We start from the raw sequence: 21,944 nt of genomic DNA on the forward strand, positions 1-21,944 counted from the left end.
AAATTGAGTTTTGCCAGCTGTGTGTTTATTTTTGTCATTCAGGAATAATTTAAGATTATTTATTTATATATTTGCTTCCTCTGATAGATCATAATCTGTTCGAGGGCAGAAATCTTTTTCATTCCTTTATTCCATCAGTCATTTTGTTGACAAATACTGATTTCATGCCTACCATGTGCAGTGTTTAACAATTTGGAGATGAAGGAACAGATGACTTCTGCTCTTTCAGCAGGGGGATAGACAACAAGTGAAAGTAGTCTGTTCCTGCAGTCCTGGACTATATCTTTCCCTTCAGTCTAGTTAATTCTATCCAAGACCAGTGACAGCTTGTGCTAATCAGGATCCACCCTTGGAGCTGAGAATGAGGGTGGAAACGTGAAGAAAATCGATATTCTCTTGGAAAGGTGGAAAAGAGGAGTGTTTAGGCAAACAGGTGTCCGCTATTCCCTCTTTATTAGCCCATGTTATTTTCTTTTGAATAAATATTTTTACTTCTCTATAATTTTAGATTGCTTCTAAGGTTGTTAGTATCAGGAATGGTTCTTGATAATATGTGGTTCTGACCATGTGCCACAAAAGATCTTAGTTCAGGATATCCTTTATATCAAAGGATCATTGAAAAGTTCAAACCCTAATATGATCATAATTTTTGTATGTAGTATGCTTGAAGACTTGCTTTTAAAAAATTAAGATTAATAAACCTGTTGAAAATTGAATAAAGTAGAAATAAAGTATTTTGGGGAAAAGTTATAAATAGGGCAATGTTTTAGGTCATTCTTCTGCCTTTCAAAGCAGTAAAGTGTTGTACAGGGTAGCTGTATTGTTTCTTTAGTAAAGGTGATTGTTAAATTATTTATTGTTTTCATTTTTAAATGTGTTTCTTTATTGTGATTACATGGGAAATATTTAAGTATAAAGATCAATAAGGCCATCCTTGATCTCACCATCCACAGATAACTATTAATATTTAGTATATTTCCTCTATATTTTTTTTTTCTTTCAGAATACCCTGATGAAGAGTATATATACCTTTTAGACATAATATCACAAAGAGTGCATTGAACCTGTTGGTGAATTTATCGAACGTTTGTGGCTTTAAGATAATCAAATACGTTAATATCTGGCTGTTATTTTGTTAAATGTTTAAAAATACGATAATGTATGTTAACTGCACTTTAATAATTGGCAAATATTTTTTCTCTGTGTGTCTTCCCCCAAAACTGAACTTATATAAGTAACTTGAGTGTATCAGGGCCCTTCCCTTTTGTGATCACGAAGGGAAATCATTGCTGATTTTTATTACAAAGTCAAAGAATTCATTATTTAGCACTCGGAATTGTCTTTGTACTTTTTGGGTTGTGGATTTCTTCACTGCTGCTGCTACGCCAAGGTGATTCTGAGTTACAGATCTCCTAGAGGAGCCAGTCCCCTTCCAGCCTCTTGCTGTGTAAACCTCTCACATTCAGAAGAGTATTGCAGTGTAGGAGGAGTTAAAGGTCAACATTCTAGCTACCAGGTGTCAAGTTCTTAAGACTCCAAGGAGAGGCATGCTTAGACTTTGCTCTTTGAGGGTAGGAGTGGCCTTTTGGACCATTAAACTCTCCTTTCTCTCTTTTCCTGCCCATATTCCCTCAAAAGATATTTATTTGTTGTTTGTATGCCCCTTTCTCAGCACTGGTGATACTGTAATGAGTAAGACAGATGTCCTTCCTCCCCTGTGAGTTTACATTCTAGTGATAGGAAATAGACAATAAACAAATTATGTAAAACTGTGATTAGTCTGTAAAGAAAAATGAAATGGTGTAAGAGTATAAAGAATGGGGTGGGGGGAGAGGCTATATTAAAGGTCATCAAGGAAAGCGTCTTTAAAGACCTGACATTTGCGAAGAGAACTGAGTGAGGTGAGGGAGTGTTTGAGAACAGCTGAGGAAAGAATGTTTCAGGGAGAAAGAGTTACAGGATCCCTAAAATGGGACCAAAATTTGTGTTGAGGAATAGCAAGAAGGCAAGCTGAGTGATCACAGGTAAGAGGGCAAGAGATGAAGTCAGAGAGAAAGACAGGGACAGATCACGCCTGTATCCCAGATCATACAGTCTCTTCAGATCTTTCAGTCCAATGACATAATCCCTAATGTGCTTTCCACAAGAAATGGTATTTCTCCTTGAATCCTTCTGTAGTTTGCACAGTTGAACAATGCCTCTGGCCTCTGCAGTAGAGGCAGTGATGCTGTCCGTTGTTCAGTTATTTTCTTCTCTACCTGGTGTGGAGAGGTAGGAGAGCTAACCCAGTGAATGATGGTAAAAGTGAGTGCTCCAATTCTGTGCAGCCTCTATACAAATGAGACCAGTGATCAAGCTGGTTCCATTTCCTAAGTAACCTGTGAAGTGATACAACACAGGAAGAAAAGCATTTATTTTTCTCAGACATCTCACAGCCTTAATTATAGATGAGCAAAGTTTATGTGAATCCTGCTAGACCACCTGTTTTATTGTGTGGAGAAGCATTTACATCTTTCCTGTCTTGTTTGAAGCCTTGTAATTCTAGAATCACTAGCTGTCAGTCATTGTTCTCTTTGTTACCCAGGAGAAAAGGGGTCTTTATCAGTGTGTCAGATCCATTGAATTGTTTTGATTACTGTGCTCTGTCTAATTAAGTGGGGGAAGATTGCCGGTTTGCCCCACCCCACATATAATTCTGCCATTTCCTGTCATTGATATATCTTAGTGGGATTGTTATAAAATAATTTGATGGGGGTAAAACATATGTAACATTAAATTTACCAGTTTAAGTATATAGTTCTGTGGCATTAAGTAAATTTGCAGTGATGTATAACCTTTGCTACCATCCATTTTAATAATTTTTTATCTTCCCCAAATGAAACTTTATACACTGGTAAATGCTGATTCTCCATTCTCCCCTTCTCCCAACCACTGGCAGCCATCATTCTACTTTATGTCTCTATGAATTTGACTACTCTAGGAATCTTGTGAAAGAGAGATCATACTATGTTTGTCCTCTTATGACTGGCTTATTTCACTTAGCATAAAACCTTCAAAGGTTTACCCATGCTGTAGCATGTCAAAATTTCCTTCCTTTTCAAGGTTGAATACATTTCCTGACTAATTAGTGATGTTGAGCATCTTTTCATGTGCTTACTGATCATTTGTATATCTACTTCAGGTAAATATCTATTTAAGTCTTTTGCCCATTTCATAACCTAGCTTTTTTTTTTTTTTTTTGAATTGTAGGAGTTACAGTTTTCTGAATATCAGTCCCTTCCCAGGTATATATATTTTCTCCCAAACTATGGGTTGCTTTTTCACCCAAGGAATGGTATCCTTTTTCAAAGGATAGTGTCCTTTGATGCATTTGATACCATTCCTTGCATTCCTTTTTATGATCAAATAATATTCCATTGTATAGATATACCACATTTGTTTATCCCTTAATCAGTTGATGTATGTTTGGATTACTTCTACTGTTTGGCTTCTGTGAGTAATGCTGCTATGAACATTTACATACAAATTTTTGTGTGGACGTATGTTTTCATATCTCTTGGGTATATATCTAGGAGTAGAATTGCTAGGTCATATGGTAACTATGTTTATTAATTGTTGAAAGAGCTGCCAGACTGTTTTCCAGATTGTCTGTTCCATTTTACATTTCTGTCAGCAATGTGTGAAGGTTAATTAATTCCTCATTAACTCATTATTTTATTATTATTTTTTGATTCTAGCCATCCTGGTGGATGTCAAATGGTATCTCATTGTGATTTTGATTTATATTTTCCTAATGACAGTGACTTTGAGCATCTTTCATGTGCTGATTGGCTATTTACATATCTTTGGAGAAAAGTCTATTCAAATTCTTTGCCCATTTTTAAGTTAGGTTATATGTCTTTTTATTATTAAGTTTGTAAGAATCCTTTGTATACTCTGGATAAAAGCCCCTTATCAGATGTATGATTTATAAATATTTTTTCCAATTCTGGTTGTTTTCACTTCCCTGCTGATACCATTTGCAGCACAAAGATTTTTAATTTTGATGTTGTCCAATTTATCTGTTTTTTTTTTTTTTCTTTGCTTGTGTTTTTGATGCTATATCTAAGAAAGCTTTGTCCAATCCAAGGTCATACAGATTAGTACCTATATTTCCTTTAAGAGTTTTGTAGTTTTTCTTACACTTAGGTTTATTATCCATTTTGAGTTAGTTTTATATATGGTGTGTGGTAAGGATCAAATGTTACTTTTTTTGCATGTGGCTATCCAGTTTTCCCAACACCATTTGTGGAAAAGACTATTCTTTTCTCATTGAACTGTCTAGGTACCTTACTCCATCCAACTTTTCTCCCCAATTTTCCTTGTTTTTGAGTTCTCAGACCTTTCAGCTTCCACCGTGGTTCAGGCTCTCTCATTAAATATTTCAAACCCAGTCTATCACCTTCTCAGCTATTTGTTATTTACAGTAAGTAATAGAGTTTTTGCCACTGAAAGTGGGAAACATCTTAGTATAGTAGATGTTAGTTTTAGAGTCATAATAATAGCTTTCTTTTACTGAGTGCTATCCTTCTTGTGCTTAAGCAGGTTTAATGCATTTTTATGCATTGTGACGGAAAATACCAGAGAGTTCTTCTCTAAAGAAATTTAATGAAGTATCTGGGCAAGTGTTAATTTCTGTTGCAGGTGCCCTCTTCCCTCCTTGTTTTTTGGGATTTAAGGATAGACTCATCTTGACTGCTTGTTCTTTATACACTTGGGCTAAAGTGAAGCCTTCTCACATATACCAAGTCTCCAGCCAGACTTCCTCCTTGGGAGCAGTCTGGTAAAAAAATATGCTGACTGAATTTTCTTTGCTGATGCCTTCTCTTTTTTGTGATTCCTAAATGTTGGAGTGCTCTGAGGCTTAGTCTTCAAACTTCTCTTCCGTTTAGGAAGAAGACAAGTCTTCTCTTCCTTTTGCATTGTTACGAAAAATGAACTAATTATTATTCCTCATATATGTTCTTTGCTTTCTTGATTCCGTGCTTTGGCCCAAACTTTTCCTTCTACCTCCAATATCATGCAACTTAACATTTCCTCTTTTCTGCAGTTCTGAATTATACCTATTCTTTAAAGCCTTTCCTAGATATCTTTCTCTTTTCTTTGAAGGTGATAATCTTGCTGCTGAAAATCATGTGTTCCCCTTGACTTCTTATGTTATTTGTTCTGTTCTTATATCAGGGGTTGTCTTCTTTTTAAAAAGACACCTGTTTCTTTTTTGAAATATAAAAAAGGCAAGATACAGAACACTAAATTAAAATGTTAAATAGTTATATTCATTTTATTTCTTGTTTTAAGCTCTTTGGCAAAAAAACCTGTTACTCTTTCATCTTGTTAATCCTCGATATTCTAATTTTCAGTAGAATGATTGAATGCATTTTAAGAAGAACGTTCTTCTTTGAGTATGTGTGGGAGGGAGGGATGAGGGAAATGACCTATTGACTCTTTGATTAAAGGGAAGTTTGGAGTTTAGAGTTGTCTTTTATGATCTATACATAGGACCAAGAAAGGAACATAGGAAAAGATAAAGTTTTATCAGTGGGATGCTGAATTTTAAAACTTTAATTTTTGTTAATGCATTAAAAATATTTAAAATAATTAAAGTTGTTGCCTTTATGTAACTCTAGTTGTCTTTAGACTGATGTAATCTGGGAGTTGTGATGACCAACTGAAATGAACCTCTTTTGACTTCTGCTATGAACCTAAAGCGAGAAATCTGATCAGCCTGAAGCAAGCTCCAGGCTTTATGAAAGCTGTTAAATTAAATTGATTTTTAAAGAAAGGGAAATTGTTTTATGTCAGCAGAGACCTAATTTGTTTAATCTTAACTTAGACTTTGGTTGTTTTATTAAAATTTCAAGACATTCTTTCCAGTATTGATTTTCTTAGTCGAGTATTGCTTAGCATTTTAAGAAAGACGATTCCAAGTGGTAATCTTGATGTTCATATGAGAAATCCTTTTCACTGTTAAAATAGTGAAACATAATTAAGGTTTAGCATATTTAACTTGCTATTTGTTTATAAACAATAATATAATGCAAGAAGATAACTTTCCTTAAGAGAAAACTCCTGTAGGACCTTTATACTATCGTTAGTATTTTCGAGCTTATTTAACAGATGATGACAAGGCCCAGAGAGATATTTTAAAATAAATCAATGTTAATCCATGCTTATTATGGGCTAGCTATTATTTTTAAGAGCTTTATGTACATTAATTTAATCCTCACAATGACTCTATGAAGTAGTACTGCTATTTTTTCTTGTTAGAAACAAGAAAAACTCAGGCATAGAGAAGTTAAGTGACTTGCTCAAAGTCACACAGTTAATAAAGACCATATTCAGGAATAAATCCATGTAATCTGGTTGTAGATTCTATATTCTCCTCCCTGCCTTCTTTATTTTAGTTTGCTTATCCAAATTATATGTAAACGTAGGTTAAATAATATAATAGTTCTATAAAGTTTATTTTGAAAAATACCATGCTGTCATTTCCCTCTTTCCAGTAAGTACTTTTAGCTGATTACTCAGTGTCTATGTACATGTCTCTAAATAACATGCTTGCTTTGCTGCCTGATTTTTCACTTGTAGGCATGATCTGTTGACTTCTGCTATTGAAAAATATTATTTAGCTCTTTTTCTACCCCCCTCGCCCAACATCTGTGTCCTTCCAGTCTTCTCATAGTTACTTCATAATTTTGGTTAGATCAGTATTTGGTTTTTACATTAATTTCCTGTGTAAACGCTGTCCTCAGCCAAACCACGTTGTAAACTGTGCTTAGTTTTTCCCTTCCTGACATTGCATTTTCCTCGGAGATACAATCACCTTTTCCTTTGGTCTGGTTTTCTATTTGCTTATCACTAATTCATATCTTTGCCAATTGTCTCAGTCATGTACATCTCTGAATTTCATGTTCTTGAAGAAATCCCTCCTATAATCCTTTGACTAGGGCCAATCTGGATCTGTTTTATGGCAGTCATACTAGGATCTTTGTTATCTTATGTATTCCTTTTGCTTGTTCCTCCAATTTTGGATCCACTTTGATTTCTTGGTTTGTTACCTTACCATGGTGGAGCATATTCTCCATAACTTCTTGAGAAAAGACATGCGAGGTAGATTTTTTCAGACCTTGTGTCTCTGAAAAGAGTCTTAGAACTTCACCTTGACTGCCTGTAGAATTCTAAGGTTGGAAATAACTTTTCCTCAGAATTTTGATGGCATTGATTTATTACCTTTTAGTTTCCAGTTTTGTTATCAAAAAGCCTGAAGCAATTCTGATTACTTATTCTCTGTGTATGATCCGTTTTTATTGTCCAGAAAGTATGTAGACTTTTGTTTGTCTGCAGCTTCTGAAGTTTCACAGACCCTTTACATTAGTTGCGCTGGATACTTGATGATCCCTTTAATTCTTGAAATTCTTGTCCTCTCTCCTTGAAAAACTTTCTCAGTTTTTTCTTTTTGAATCTCCTTTTATTCAGCATCTGGATTGTTCTACTTTTTTATCCTTTCTCTTCTATTTTCTATCTTTTTGCCCTTTAGGTCTATTTTTTGAATGATTTTCTCAACTTTATTTTCCAGTCTTTCCCCTGAATCTTAAGATTTCTCCTTTATTTTTAATTTACATAAGCTCATTTTAAAAAATTTCTGAGTGTTATTTTTTTATATGCTGTTCTTGTTTCATAATTGCATTATCTTTTTTTTTAACCTCTCTGATATTAATGATAAATACTTAAACTTTTTCTTCTACCTACTTGGTTTGTTTCCTCTAAGTTTCTTTTCCCCATTTTTGTCCTTAGTTTTTATGTTAGAGCTGTCTTCAGACATCCACTAATCTTTGGTTGAGTTCTATATAAAAGTAGGACACTAAAAGTTAATTGGAAGCTCTGAATCCATGAGTAGAGATTGTCTTTGTAAGCTTTATTTGAGACTATCAGGCTAGGCAGTTTAGTGTAAGAATTGCTATTGTAACACAGTCCCCCAGTATTAGTACCTTGACACAATAAAAGTTTATTTATTACTCACATCAAGTCTAGTCTTGGTGTTCCTGATCAACTGGAACCTTCTGTGTAGGAATTTTTTGTCATTCTTGAGATGGGATCAAAGGAATTTCTGCAACTAATTAACATGGAAGATTGTGCAGGAAGTTTTATGAGTGAAGCTTGGACGGTATATTTTTAATAACTGGCTCACCGGGGGGAAGGAGCTCTAATCTGTAGCTCTTGCTACATGATGTAAGTATTCCTGTTATGACTAGTTTCAGGCTACCAACATGATGTCACTGAATGCAGAGTTGGGAAGACATACGCACAGTTGTGCCAGCTCGGGTATACCACTGCAACTGCCCACCATGTTACATTGGCCAGAGCTGAGTTGTATGGCTCTCTCTAAATTCAAGGAAAGATGGAAAATATTGTTGAATTGTGTGCTGGGGTAGTCGGTTTTAATGAACGAATAACAGTTTCTGCCATAGTGGGAACCTCCAATGTCATTACCTTTAGATCTAGGTAGAATTCCAGGAGAAGTTTGTTCCAGGCTCCAGCCTAGAGGGTGAAGAAGACCTGGCTGTAGGAATTCTGGGGACTCATTGAAAAAAAGGACTGGAGATTTCCACATCGGCTTGTTCACATTTTCTTAATTCCTCTGTTTTGAGTATGACTTGGTATTCATACTTATAACTGCCCTGACAAATAACCACAAACTCAGTGACTTAAAACAATGCAAATTTACAGGCATACCTCGTTTTATTGTACTTTAAAGATACTGCATTTTTTACAAATTGAACGTTTGTGGCAACCCTGCCTCGAGGGAGCGTCTGTCATTGCTGCTTTTTTCCCCATAGCATTTGTTCACTTGTGCTTCTCTATCACATTTTGGTAATTCTCACAATATTGCAAAGTGTTTTATTGTTATTATATTTGTTATGGTCATCTGTGATAGTGTTCATTGATGTTACTGTTGTAATTGTTCTGGAGTGCCACGAACCATACCCACGTAAGACAGCAAACCAAATGTTGTGTGTGTTCTGATTGCTCCACTGACCAGCCAATCCCCTATCTCTGTCCTGCTCCTCAGGCCTCTCTGTTCCCTGAGACACAACAGTATTGAAATTTGACCAGTTAATAACCCTGCAGTGGCCTCTAAGTTGTACAAGTGAAGGGAAGAGTTGCAGATCTCTCACTTTAAATCAAAAGCTCAAAATGATTGAGCTTAGTAAGGAAAGCATGTTGAAAGCTGAAATAGGCTAAATTGTTGGCCTCTTGGCACTTAACAGTAGCCAGGAGATCTAGAATTAGAAGTGGAGCTTGAATATGTGACTGAATTGCTGCAATCTCATGATAAAACTTCAACAGATGAGAAGTTGCTTCTTAAAGATGAACAAAGAAGTGGTTTCTTGAGCTAGAATCTACTCCTGGTGAAAGATGCTGTGAAGATTGCTGTTATGACAACAAAGGATTTAAAATAGTACACAAACTTAGTTGATAAAAGCAGAATTTGAGAGGATTGACTCCAGTTTTGGATAAAATGCTCCAGTTGTGGGTAAAATGCTGTCAGACAGCATTGCATGCCACAGAGAAATCGCTTTTGAAGGGAAGAGTCCAACGATATGGCAAACTTCATTGTTGTCTTAGTCTAAGAAATTGCCACAGCCACCTCAATCGTCAGCAACCACGGCCCTGATCAGTTAGTAGCCATCAACATTGAACAACAGCAAAAAGATTATGACTCGCTAAAAGCTTAGATGATGGTGAGCATGTTTTAGCAATAAAGTATTTTTTATTAAGGTATGTACATTTTTAAGACCAAATACTGTTGTACACTTAGTAGACTACAGTACAGTGTAAACATAACTTACATATGCACTGGAAAACCAAACATGCACATGATTCCCTTTATTATGATATTTTCTTTATTGTGAGAATATTTTCTTTATTGTGATCTGGAGCTGAACCTCTAATATCTCCGGGATATGCCTTTATATATACCTCACTTTATTTTCCTTATCCACTCATCCACTGAGGTACATTTAGGTTACTTCCATGTATTGGCTATTGTAAATAATGCCCTAATGAACATGGGAGTACTTATGTCTTTTCAAATTAGTGTTTTCATTTTTTTTTTTTTCAGATAAAAACCTTACAGTGGAATTGCTGGATCATGTGATAGTTCTATTTTTATTTTTCTGAGGAATCTCTATACTGGTTTTCATAGCTGTTGCACCAATTTACATTTCCACCAACAGTGCACAAGTGTTCCCTTTTGACCACCTCCTCACCAATGCTAGTTATTGTCAGCATTTTTGATAATAGCTATTTTAACAGGTGTGGAGTGATATTTCATTGTTGTTTTAATTTGCATTTCCTTGTTGATTAGTGATGTTGAGCAACTCTTTGTGTACCTTTTGGCCTTGTGTGTTAGATCTTTTGCCCATTTTTTAGTTGGGTTGTTGGAGAGTTTTTTTGCTATTGAGTTGTCTGAGTTCTTTATTTTGGATATTAACATCCCTTATTAGATATACAATTTGCAGATTTTTTTTCCATTCAGTAGGTTGCCTGTTTATTTTATTGATGGTTTTCTTTGCTATACAGACACTTTTTAGTTTGATGTATTTCAGATCTTCTATTTTGCCAAGGCATTTTCTATTGGGATGTGTATCTTTTCCTTACTGGCATGTAAGTGTTCTTTATGTACACTGGATATGATCCTTTTGTCAGATTTTGTGTATTGCAGATATATTCTTCATGTTTGTAGCTCTCTTAATTTTTCTGGTATCATATGAGCATTAGAAGTGCTTACTCTTAAAGTGATCAAATTTGCCAACCTTTTTCTTTTGGTTACCCTTATTTTATGTCTTGTTTAAAAGTCAATATTATAATGTCAGAAGGATATTCACCTGTATTATATTTTTAAATTTTTGTAACTTCACCATTAATATTCATTTTTAATCAAACTGGGATTGATTTTTGAGAATAATGTGAGAGCTAGAAGTTCACTGTATTAGAAGAGAACCAAAAATTTTTATCCTGGCACCATTTATGTAAATGCTTTTCCATCCTTGCTAATCTGCAATAAATATTCTGTTTTAAATTAAATTACTGTACTTACTATGTATGAGTGTTTCTGGTTCCATCATTCAGTTTCCCTATTTCTGCACCAATATGTTATCTTAATTATCATGGCTTTGTAATAATTCTTATCTGGTCAGCAGATGCTCTTATTTTCTACTTGATAGCGTCTTCTTATTCTAGTTCTCTGATGCAATATTTAAGTTTTGGAGTTGCAATCAGGTTTTCAAGTTTTTCCCCTTGTACCCCATTGGGATTTTGATTAGCATTACCTTGAGTCTTTGGAGCATTCTGGGGAGATTGAACATCTTTAAAATATTGAATGATTCAGTCTGTAAACACTGTACATTTTTCTATTTATCTACGTCTTCTTAATTTTTTCAATAAAGTTTTATATTTTCTCTTGCTTTTTTTTGTTTGTTTAATTTATTCCTGGGCACTGCATGGTTTTTGATGTATCTTTTTAAAATTGCATTTTACAGCTCATACTTGCAGAAGCTTAGAATTGGAATAGAATTTTGTATAATGCCTTTGTGTTCTTATTTAAATCTTCTAATAATTATAACACTTGTGCAAATTATGTTAGATTTTTCTGTGGAAAATTTTTCATCTGTGAATGACAGTTTTGTTTCTTTGAAACTAATCCTTTGAAATTTGTTGTTTCCATCATTTTTTATGGTTTTATTTTTATCACCTGTATATCTATCATTATGTAATATTTAGTTTTGCATTTTATACTAATGGAATGATTACATATTCTTTTTTTTTCTCTATTGAAGTATAGTCAATTTACAATGTGTCAATTTCTGGTGTACAGCATAGTGTTTCAGTCATATATATACATACCTACATTCCTTTTCATATCATTTTTCATTATAGGTTACTACAAGGTATTGAATATAGTTGACTGTGCTATATGCTATAAACTTATTGTTTATCTGTTTTATATATAGTAGTTAGTATCTGCAAATCATGAACTCCCAGTTTATCCCTTCCCATTCCCTTTCCCCCAGTAACCACAAATTTGTTTTCTGTTGTCTGTAAGTCTTTCTGATTTGTGAATGAGTTCATTTGTGTTTTTTTTTAAGATTCCACATATAAGTGATATCATACGGTATTTTTCTTTCTCTTTCTGACATATTTCACTTAGAATGACAATCTCCAAGTCCATCCATGTTGCTGCAAATGCCATTATTTTATTTCTTATGGCTGAGTAGTATTCCATTGTGTATATCTCACAGTTTCTTTATCCAGTCATCTGTCATTGGATATTTAGGTTGTTTTCGTGTCTTGGCTATTGTAAATAGTGCTGCTGTGAGTGTTGGGGTGCATGTATCTTTTTGAATTAGAGTTCCCTCCATGTATATGCCCAGAAGTGAGATGATTACATATCATTCTGGTACTTGCTTTTCTACCCTGCTATCAACTGAATTGTGTATACCCAAAATCTGTATGTTGAAGCCCTAACCTTCAATATGATGGTATTTGGGACTGGGACTTTGGGAGGTAATTAGGTTTAGATGAGATTATGAGAGTGGGGTCCTCATGATGTGATTCATGCCCATATAAGAAGAGATACCAGAGAGCCTGTTCTTGCTGTCTCTCCCCACAAGGACGCAATGAAAAGGTGGTTGTCTTCAAGCCAAGAAGAGAGCAATCACCAGAAACCAACTATGCTGGCACCTCTGTCTTAAACCTCTAGCCTCCAGAATTGTGAGAAAATAAATTTCTCTTAGTTAAGCCATCCGTCTGTATTGTTTTTTTTTTTCAATGTCAACTTGAGCTAAGGTAACTCCTTTTTTTCCTCATTAAATTTTTAAGAATCATTAATATTGATGGTGTAATTCACTTCTTTAGTTTTTACTCCTTACAAGATTCCATTTTATGAGTATATCATAACTTATCTGTGATGGGTGGACATTTGGGTTATTTTCAGCTTTTTTGATTGTTGCAGTGACTTTATGAACATTTTTCTCTGTGTCTCTTGGTATACAGCTTAAGAGTTTATTATGTATACATAGTTGTCAATATTCTCTTGTTTTTGAGCTTCAAAAACAATGATTTCATATGGTATGGCACAGTAGGTAGGAGTGGAAATGCTGGATTATAAAACTATTTGCCCAAGTGGTTATACCACTTACCCTTCCCACTGATGGAACGAGAGTGTTTTTGACTCCACATCTTTGTCAACATTTGATATTGTCATAATTTTGTGCTTTTGCTAATATGGTGCATGTGGTGTTACCTCATTGTTACTTTAATGTGTATTTCACTTCATTACTAATGAGATTTAGCATCTTTTCCTTTCTTTATGGGCCATCATATTTTCTTTCCTGTGAAATTCTTCTTCTCAGTTTTGCCGAGTTTTCTATTGCAGTGTTTGAGAAGCTGACTTTTTTTTTTGCTGGGATATGAATTGCTTGGTGAATTTAATAAATATTTATTGAGTGTATTCTTGGTTTTAGGCTGTGCTTATGTAGAGTTGAGTAAGATGGATAGACTCTTACCTCAATTTGCATTTAGTTAAACTTGCTTAATTGGAAGCTCCAAACTTTGGTTACTTTTCTTCCATTAAAATATAGATTAGCTACATGAATTGTTTATAACTTTATCTTTCTGTTTCACTTTACTTGTTTGCAAAACAATGGGCTTTGACTAGTTAATATCGAATGCCCGTTTTACTAGCGTCTACAGTTCATGTGTCTGATATTTTTCTTGTGGGTTTTTGAAGCTGAGAAATAAGTTTTATTGTAGTGATAAACTATAAAGTGCTGATTTTTGTTCTGTTTTTGCTTTTAAAATGTTGGGTTTTGTTTCTGTTAAGATATGATAGATTTGTTCTCCAAGGACCTCTCTCTTAGATGCATTTCCCAGACAGATATTACTATCTTTTATTTTTACAATTCTTAAAATACTGTTAAACCTAGAAATTTGATCCTAACATATATGAATTGTTCTTTCTCAGAGTGAAGATACACAACAGCAAATCATCAGGGAGACATTCCATTTGGTATCTAAGAGAGATGAAAATGTTTGTAATTTCCTAGAAGGAGGATTGTAAGTAAAGCATTTCATGGACATTTCTAATCTTTGACTGTATGATTAAAATACATACTGTTTAATCAGTTTTTTGTAAAGTTTCCTAATTTGATTAATTGGGTCAGGTGAATTAATTGCCCCTTACATTAGCTATAAATCAAACTTAAATAATTTTTGAAGATACGCAATCTTTTTCTTTTTAAAAATTTTATAAAAGCATTTTATATAGAGATAATATGTTCATATGGCAGAAATTCAGACATTACTGGGAAGTATAAAATGTAAACTGTCTTCCTCCTCCAGCTTTAGTCCTTCTTCCCGGTTTCTTGTATATCCTTCTAGAAAATTAATTTTACACTAACATACAAAAGTATAACCTTAAAAATTTTTACATACGGGGTCATACATGTATGCTGGTTTTCGTGTTGCTTGTTTGCACTTACATTTTGAAAAGCTTGGCATATAAGCATATCTAGAGCAGGGTTATTCTTTTTAATAACTACAGAGTATTCCTTAGGGTGAATGGACCTGTTCTTAAAAACTTAGATAGCTTATTTTATTATTATAAACAAAAGTGAACTCTGCTTTTCAAATATGTGATGTATTTATACAGATAGATAGGTTAGGTAGATTCAAATTCAGCTAATAGACTTTTTTCTGTTTTTAAAATGAATAAATAAGAATTGCTTATAGTTTGCCAGCTATAATAAATAAGTACTTTTAAATTAATGGGTTTCATGAAATCAGTTTGTTCTCAAATAGTTTCATAAATGTTCCCTCTCATGTTTTATGTTTAATTTCTTAATGAGATATTTCCTCATTGACAATTCAAAAACTAAACTTTAGCTGAACCTTATTATGAATAATTATAGATTAGTTAGAGAAACCTATACTTTTCTGTATTTTTAAGGTGTATGATGCATATTATGAAAAATAGTTAGATAATAGAGAATTCATTCTTACCTAACCATAAATTACTTTTTATCATGTAGAAAGTTTACTTGCATTTCTTAAAAGGTTGTATCATGCTGCACTTAAATTCGCAAATACAAGCCTATGATTTGTGAATTTTGCTATTAAGTGAAGGCCTCCAGTTTAATAGTTGAGACAGGGGTACCAGCTTTGTTTTGTATTTTTATTATATTTTACTTATTTCTTTTAAACTTCTGTGTTTAGTTGTGTTTGCCAGTATCATCATTTTCCTTCATCTCAGCTTACTAATCTAATCTCATAGGAAATGCGTCACCCAGCACAGTGTACTGCATATGGTAGATGTGTAGAAACCTGATTATTCTAATCAGGGCATTGTTTGAGCTGGAAATTATGACTTGAATTTGTGATTTTTCTTTTCCAAACTTATGAAAGGTAGAAAGCAAATATTGCATCAGAGATGAGGCTACACATCTGGTTTAGTCCTGGTTTTGTTACTAGCAATCAGGTTTTCTTGGTCACATCAGTTAAAATCTTTGTATCTCAGTTTCTCTCTTATGATAAATAAGATATTTAGACTACGAGGATTCCTAAAATCCTGTGGTTTTTATGTCGTGTATTGAATTCTGTGCAAGAATTTGACTCACCATTATACTATAGTTTAAAGATGAAATAACAGCAAAATTTGTATTTATATTAATATCTTTGCTTTCTTTTAATAACTTTAGTAGCCATTTTGAAGCTTATTATTTTCAAAAGTTTGGTCTTCTAAAGTAGAGCCAAACAAAAGTTTAAGATAATCACTAAATTGCAGATTCAGGATGAAGTAAAGCCTGCTGTTTGTGCTCTTTTTGTCCCTTTCAAGAACAGTTGCACTGATAGTCTATAAATACAAGTCCAAGAATCTTTGAAGTGCGTGCACATATTTTTAATTGAGTATCTATTCTAGATAGTAGGAGTTTTTAATTCTTGTCAAAGATCATTTTCACTTTTGCAATTAGAGAATATAGAGTAGTAAAAAATAATGAGAATATGGAGAAGTTGTTTCTGCAAAACTTGTTAAATTTAGTGTTACTTTTACTAAGAAATAGATGCTATTTTCCTGTGTGTCTTGTTTGAATGTTCAGTAAGCTTTGATTACTTTTAGCCTTGATTTTTATATTGTGTTAGTGTTAAAGGGTCTTTTGAGAAGTGAATTAATTGTTGTAACTATGAAAAGCTAGGTAATATTTAGAAAAATAGAAGGTGTTTGGAATGATTCCTAAATTATTGTTTTTAAAATGCTGAAATACCTATCAATCTAATATTATCTGGTGAAAGAATGGAGTATCTCTTAGCTCAGTTTTCTTGCATTTATATTCCGAAACAAAGTGTATTTTTGGAGGAGATCTTGATGGTAAATCTCTCCGAAACTTAAGAAGAAATGTCATTCTTCTTTTTTTTTTCCTAGTTGATAATCAGTCTTATGCTGTGTAACTTACTGTGACCTACAGAGTTAAATCTAGTAAGCACTTAGAAATGCCCTATGATCTCATTTCTGCCTGCTTTTCTGATCTAATCACTTACTAATCTATTGTTGGTCGCAGGCCTTCTTTTTCTCTTTTAAACATAGATATTTTGTTCTTGATAAAATGGCCTTTTTATTATTTGTTAGCTTTGCCTGAAATGCTGTTTTCTAAATTTTTTCATAGCAGGCTCCTTACCATTAGACGTCAGCCTGGACATCTACTCTTTTCTTAACACTCAGTTGGAAATAGCAAATCCATCAATGTTGCATCATCCTATGTGATTCTGTATGTAGTGCCTTCCACTCATCATTTTTTCTCATTTGTTTATTGCTCCTTACCCACTCTCCATGCCTGACACATAGTAGGTACTCAGTAGATAATTGAATGACTGAATGAACTAAAATTAAGCACCAGCATCTTTCACTTGACTTCTCTGAGAAAAGCAAACATCTAGTTCACTTGAGTTCTATGTCATTAAATGTTACCTTTCATTTTATAGAGGATTTTAAACAAATTGTCAGTTTGCTTGAGCTAATGAAAATGTTTTTCATTTTGCTCCTGTAACATTCCAATTTTTTTGTTTTGTCATTTAGATTAATTGGAGGATCTGACAACAAACTGATTTATAGACATTATGCAACATTATATTTCGTCTTCTGTGTGGATTCTTCTGAAAGTGAACTTGGCATTTTAGATCTAATTCAAGTAAGTTAACACTTGCTTCTTATTGTCTTAAATAACAATTATGGCATTTCTATTTTTTAAAACTTCTGTGTTCTGCATTTTCTAAAATAATGTTTTGTTTGGTAAGAAATAAAGTTCCATAGTAGATATTGGGTGGGTAAAAGAGGAATGACGGATGTAGAAGCACATAGACTAATTTAATCTGATTAAGACTAATCACAAGTAATTTTCTCATGCCCTTTTTCTTGTTCATATAAGTCACCACAAGAAGCCCAACACTCATGGGTTTTTACCGTGTGTATCCATATCTAACCTCCCAAACCCACCCCTTTCTGTCTCCTGAAAATCTTTGTTGCCGATAGATGCAACTGGTGTTCCAGGTTCTTGTCCTGTCCCAGAAAGAATTCAGAGACAAGACTTAGAGGTTAAAAAAGGTAAAGTGAGCATTTATTAAAGGATGGATAGCACTCTCTCAGGGGAGAGCGGGCAGGCTCAGTTGAGCAGCTGCCCTGAGTTTCTTTGGCAAGTTAGCTACATAGGGTGTAAAAATGAATGGGTGGAATATTCATTGGGGAGGGAAGGGTTTGGGGTCGTATTCCCTGATTATCATCCCAACTCCACCTTCCCGAAGGGAGGAGGCATTTTTGTCCTTATTTAGTCTGGATCGGAAGTGTCATGGCGTCGGTGCATGATGGGTACTTCTGATCTGCAAGAATGATTTTATTGAAATGAGGGCATAATGAGCAAAAGGTCACATTCGGACACTAGAAATTCCTGCCTTTTCTCACCTTTCTTTGTTCTTCTCCAGGCCACTTGTCATCCCAAAAGGCATGATCCCTTATAAGCCCCAAGGTTCCTGCTTTTCTTTCTCTACCCAAGGATCCCTGCTGCTTACATGATGTGCGGTTTCCTGCATTTGGCCTGTGCCCCTCCTTTCTGCCCAATTCCTGCCATTTGGCCTGTGTCCCCCTTTCTCTGCTCATATCTAGCTATCTGCCTGCTTTAACACTTTAATAATGTCCCTGAAACTCAAAGTCAGTCATCAGCAAATTCCTCCTTACCTTCAACCTCTTTTATTACTATTACCTTCAGCTTTTTACTCTCAGTTAAATCTGGGTGGCCTGATGACACTACCTGCCACCCTCTCAGGTAGCAGCAGTTTTCTCTCCTGCTTTCTTCATGTCATTGAACCTGGAGGGTGTTCTCTTTGCTTTTCATTACTTTTTCCAGACCTTTTTCTCTTCTAAAACATCTCCAAAATTTATCTCATGTTTTCAGACTATGCCACCTTCTACCCATCCTGTTGCAGTAATCTCTCATTCTCACCTCCCATTCATTGGAGATAAAAACTTCCAGTGGTCTGAGAATTTAGTCGACTTGCAAGCTAACAAGTTAACTACCACAATTTATGGATGCTGGCAAAAGAAGCTTTCTGGGCCAGAAGCAAAGAGCTTTATTACTAACAGTAAAAGCAATAACCAAAGTGACAGCATTTGCCTACACTAGTTACTCAAGTCCTAGTTCCTAAAGTGTGACTGGTAAGGTACAGGAAGACCAGCATGCACAGTGGATTGCATTATAGGAGAGGAAGCCCAAGCTTAGGGAACTGGAATCTTTTATAATGGACACTTAGCATGTCTGCCCATGTCCTGGAGGAAGATAATATCTTCCAAGGGTGTAGATAAACCTACCCTTTGCTTTGGAGGGAAACACTATCTGTTTTCCAAAGCTGTTGGCTATACAAGCTTACTTGGCAAGACAGTCCACAATAAAGGCAGTCAGTACGTCTGTTCCCATGATGTGCAGAAATGGAAGGCCCGTGCAGAATTGTCTAACAGATTTTAGTTCCTAGTTCAGTGACATTCACGTAGTACTACTTGTGTTATAATTCTTGGTTATTTCAGTCTTAATGTGAATAATTCATTCAGTACACTGGTATTGTCAAAACTGGAATTCCTCTTCTTCAGTGAATTTTTGCCCATTACCCCACTTCATAGCTCATTTCTTTGACATTGTCTTTATTTAAACTTCAATCCCTCCATCATCTCAATTTCAGCTTCCACTCTCTGCCATCTCTTATCTTTTCATATCACGATTTATATTACTCCAACAGTTCTTTGAGCCTGTTGGGACGTCAGTCTTTTTTTAAAATTTTTTTTAAGGATAAAAATGTTTACTGATACTTTTATAGCTATAGTTATACATTTTTGACTGTTCAATTCGTTTATTAATAAATACATGGCAGCTTTAGAAAAATAGACATGTTTATATCCAGATTCTGTATTTTCTTCCTATGTTCATTATATCTCTTCAGTGTCTCTTTGGGACTTTCAGTCTTAAATCTGTCATTTTCTCGCTGTTCCTGATCCTCCTTATGTCTTACTTTCCTTGCCTTGCTTAAATTCCATGGTCAGTCATGATAATCATATGCTTGTATATACTCAACTCTTTGCTTGTACTCACATGTCTGAACATACTTAGAGGGAAAAAAAAGATAACCATACATGCAGGCTTCACTTTAAATTCATGATCCCTAACCTCATTTAGTCCTTAATGCTACCCAATAATCGTGTCATATTTCCTTGGTCATTTTACTCTCCCACACTTCTAGACAGCTGCTGATACATTCTCCTGAAATCCCTAGCGGTTCTAGCATGCTGCTTCCTAGTTCACTAGGGAGTCAGAGGAATCAGACTCTGCATCTGTGTCCTTGCTCTGCTCCCTTCTTTGAGAAGTGGATGACCCTTGCTCCTAGCTGAGGCCAACTCACCCACTTAATTACTAGTTTTCTCCTCCTCATTGCTCTAGCATTTCTCTCTCATGTATCATTTTTCCTCTCTTCTAGATCATCCCCATTAGCCTATAATATGTTCTTGCATCCAAAAAAAGGAGGGAAAATTCCTGTCCCTGTTTCCTTCTCCAGCCACTGCCTCATTTCTTTGCAAAAGTTGTCTGTACACAATATCTTTAGTTTTTCTTCTCCCTTTTTTTCTTGAACACACTCCAGTCAGGTTTTTCAGCTCTACTGTGTGTCATTGAATTCAAAGTTTCTCATCAGTCTTCCTTTATTTGATTAAGATTGTTTATTACTGTCTTCTTCATGAAATATTTTCTTCACTTGGCTTCTGGGACACCTTACTTGCTCAGTTTTCATCCTACTACTTTAGTTGCTTCATTTTAGTTTCTTGGTCTGTCTGATACCTTCTTTGACAAATCCTGTTGATTGTACAGAATCTGCTTACTACTGTCTGCCCTGCCTCCACATTGGTCCAAGCCACCATCAGCTCTTGCCTGGATTATTTCAGTAGTTTTCTGACTGGTCTTCCTGCTTTCACTGCCTTTTCCTTTTTTGCCTTTTCTCAGTAAAACAGCAATACTATTGAAATATGTTACATTTTATACTCTTCCATTCTGAATTCTTCAGTGGTTTCCCTTCTCACTCACAGTAAAAGCCAAATTCCTTGTAAATGACCCATGAGGCTTCATGTGACCTGGCTCCCCTCCCCATACCTGCTCCTTATTTCTTACTCACCTCTGTCCATTTTCTCCGCTTTTCCCCTTTGCTCCACCCGCACTGGCCTTCCTTATTCCTCGGGTACACCAGGCATGCTTTTACCTCAGCCTGTGTACTTGCTGATCCTTCTGCTTGGATTATTCTCCCATTGTTGATTATTATTTTGTTGCTGTTGCTGATCTTAATGGTTATGATAGCATGATTGTTTTATCTCAGAAGGGAATTATATGAGGAGTTGTCAAAAAACAAATAATCCTACGTCTTCCCTGAAGTAAATTCTGTTTGTCATGTATTTGGGAAGTGGAAACTATGTCTTATGTTTTATAGAATGTTTTAGCCGTTACTGTTTGAAATGTTGGTAATTTGTCTTGATATTAGGTAAGATACAGAGAGAAGAATTTCAGGAGGATTGTGTCATCTTCCCATTACTAATGTGGGTTTGAGCTGTTTTTACAAGAAGCGCCTATTGAGTTATCACATGTTGATCTATCCTGTCACACAAAAAAAAGAAACTTTCTGTAATTTACCTTGCAGGGATGAATTCTGTCATTATCTTGAATATACTGGAAGTGCTGTAGTTGCTGTCTTTCCCCTGTGATTATTACAGATCACTAAATACTTAAGAGGAAGTGCTGAGCATGTGTGTCAGTCACTTTAAAAACATTGGTTTAGTGAACAAAGATGGAAGGGAGTTACTGTTTCTGCTTCTGTTTCATGAAACAGCTATTCAGAGCTTATTTAGAACTGATTTTCTTGGAATTGTCCACCCTCTAGTTTTGAGAAATCCAAGTGTAATATAAGTAAAAGTGGAAAATATAAATCAAGAGAGTTTAGATCAAATTCTCTTGGTTTTGTATTTTCTTTAGATAATGAATTGAGAAAATGTAATAAACATCAACATGTAATGACTAAACACCTGTTTAATTTTGATTTCTTGAATATTAAAAATGATACAATTTAAATGATCATCAGAAGCATATATTTTTATGCAAAGATTTCGTGTTTCTAAGGTATGCATATCTTGTCCCAGATTTGATTTCATTTTTTATCTTGTATACAATCTGAGAGAAGGCATTGTTAGTAAATTACATATGGGATTTATACCAGTATGTCACCAAATTGAATAATCAGCTTCTGTTTTCTTTGTTTCTTTTAATTCTTTGTTAGTA

General features: G+C 34.7%; 1 protein-coding gene across 3 annotated transcripts in view; it reads left to right on the forward strand.

Moving 5' to 3' along the window:
- The window catches only part of AP3S1 (adaptor related protein complex 3 subunit sigma 1), a 54,239-nt gene that overhangs the window by 2,154 nt on the left and 30,141 nt on the right, over positions 1 to 21,944 (forward strand). For all 3 annotated transcript variants that reach the window (XM_074360501.1, XM_074360502.1, XM_074360500.1), the window contains exons 2-3: positions 14,066 to 14,157; positions 17,171 to 17,282. In XM_074360501.1, coding sequence (XP_074216602.1) covers positions 14,066 to 14,157; positions 17,171 to 17,282 — 204 coding nt within the window. The remainder of the gene's footprint in view (positions 1 to 14,065; positions 14,158 to 17,170; positions 17,283 to 21,944) is intronic.

Source organism: Camelus bactrianus, chromosome 3 (assembly GCF_048773025.1).
Source record: "Camelus bactrianus isolate YW-2024 breed Bactrian camel chromosome 3, ASM4877302v1, whole genome shotgun sequence".
NCBI lineage: Eukaryota > Metazoa > Chordata > Mammalia > Artiodactyla > Camelidae > Camelus > Camelus bactrianus.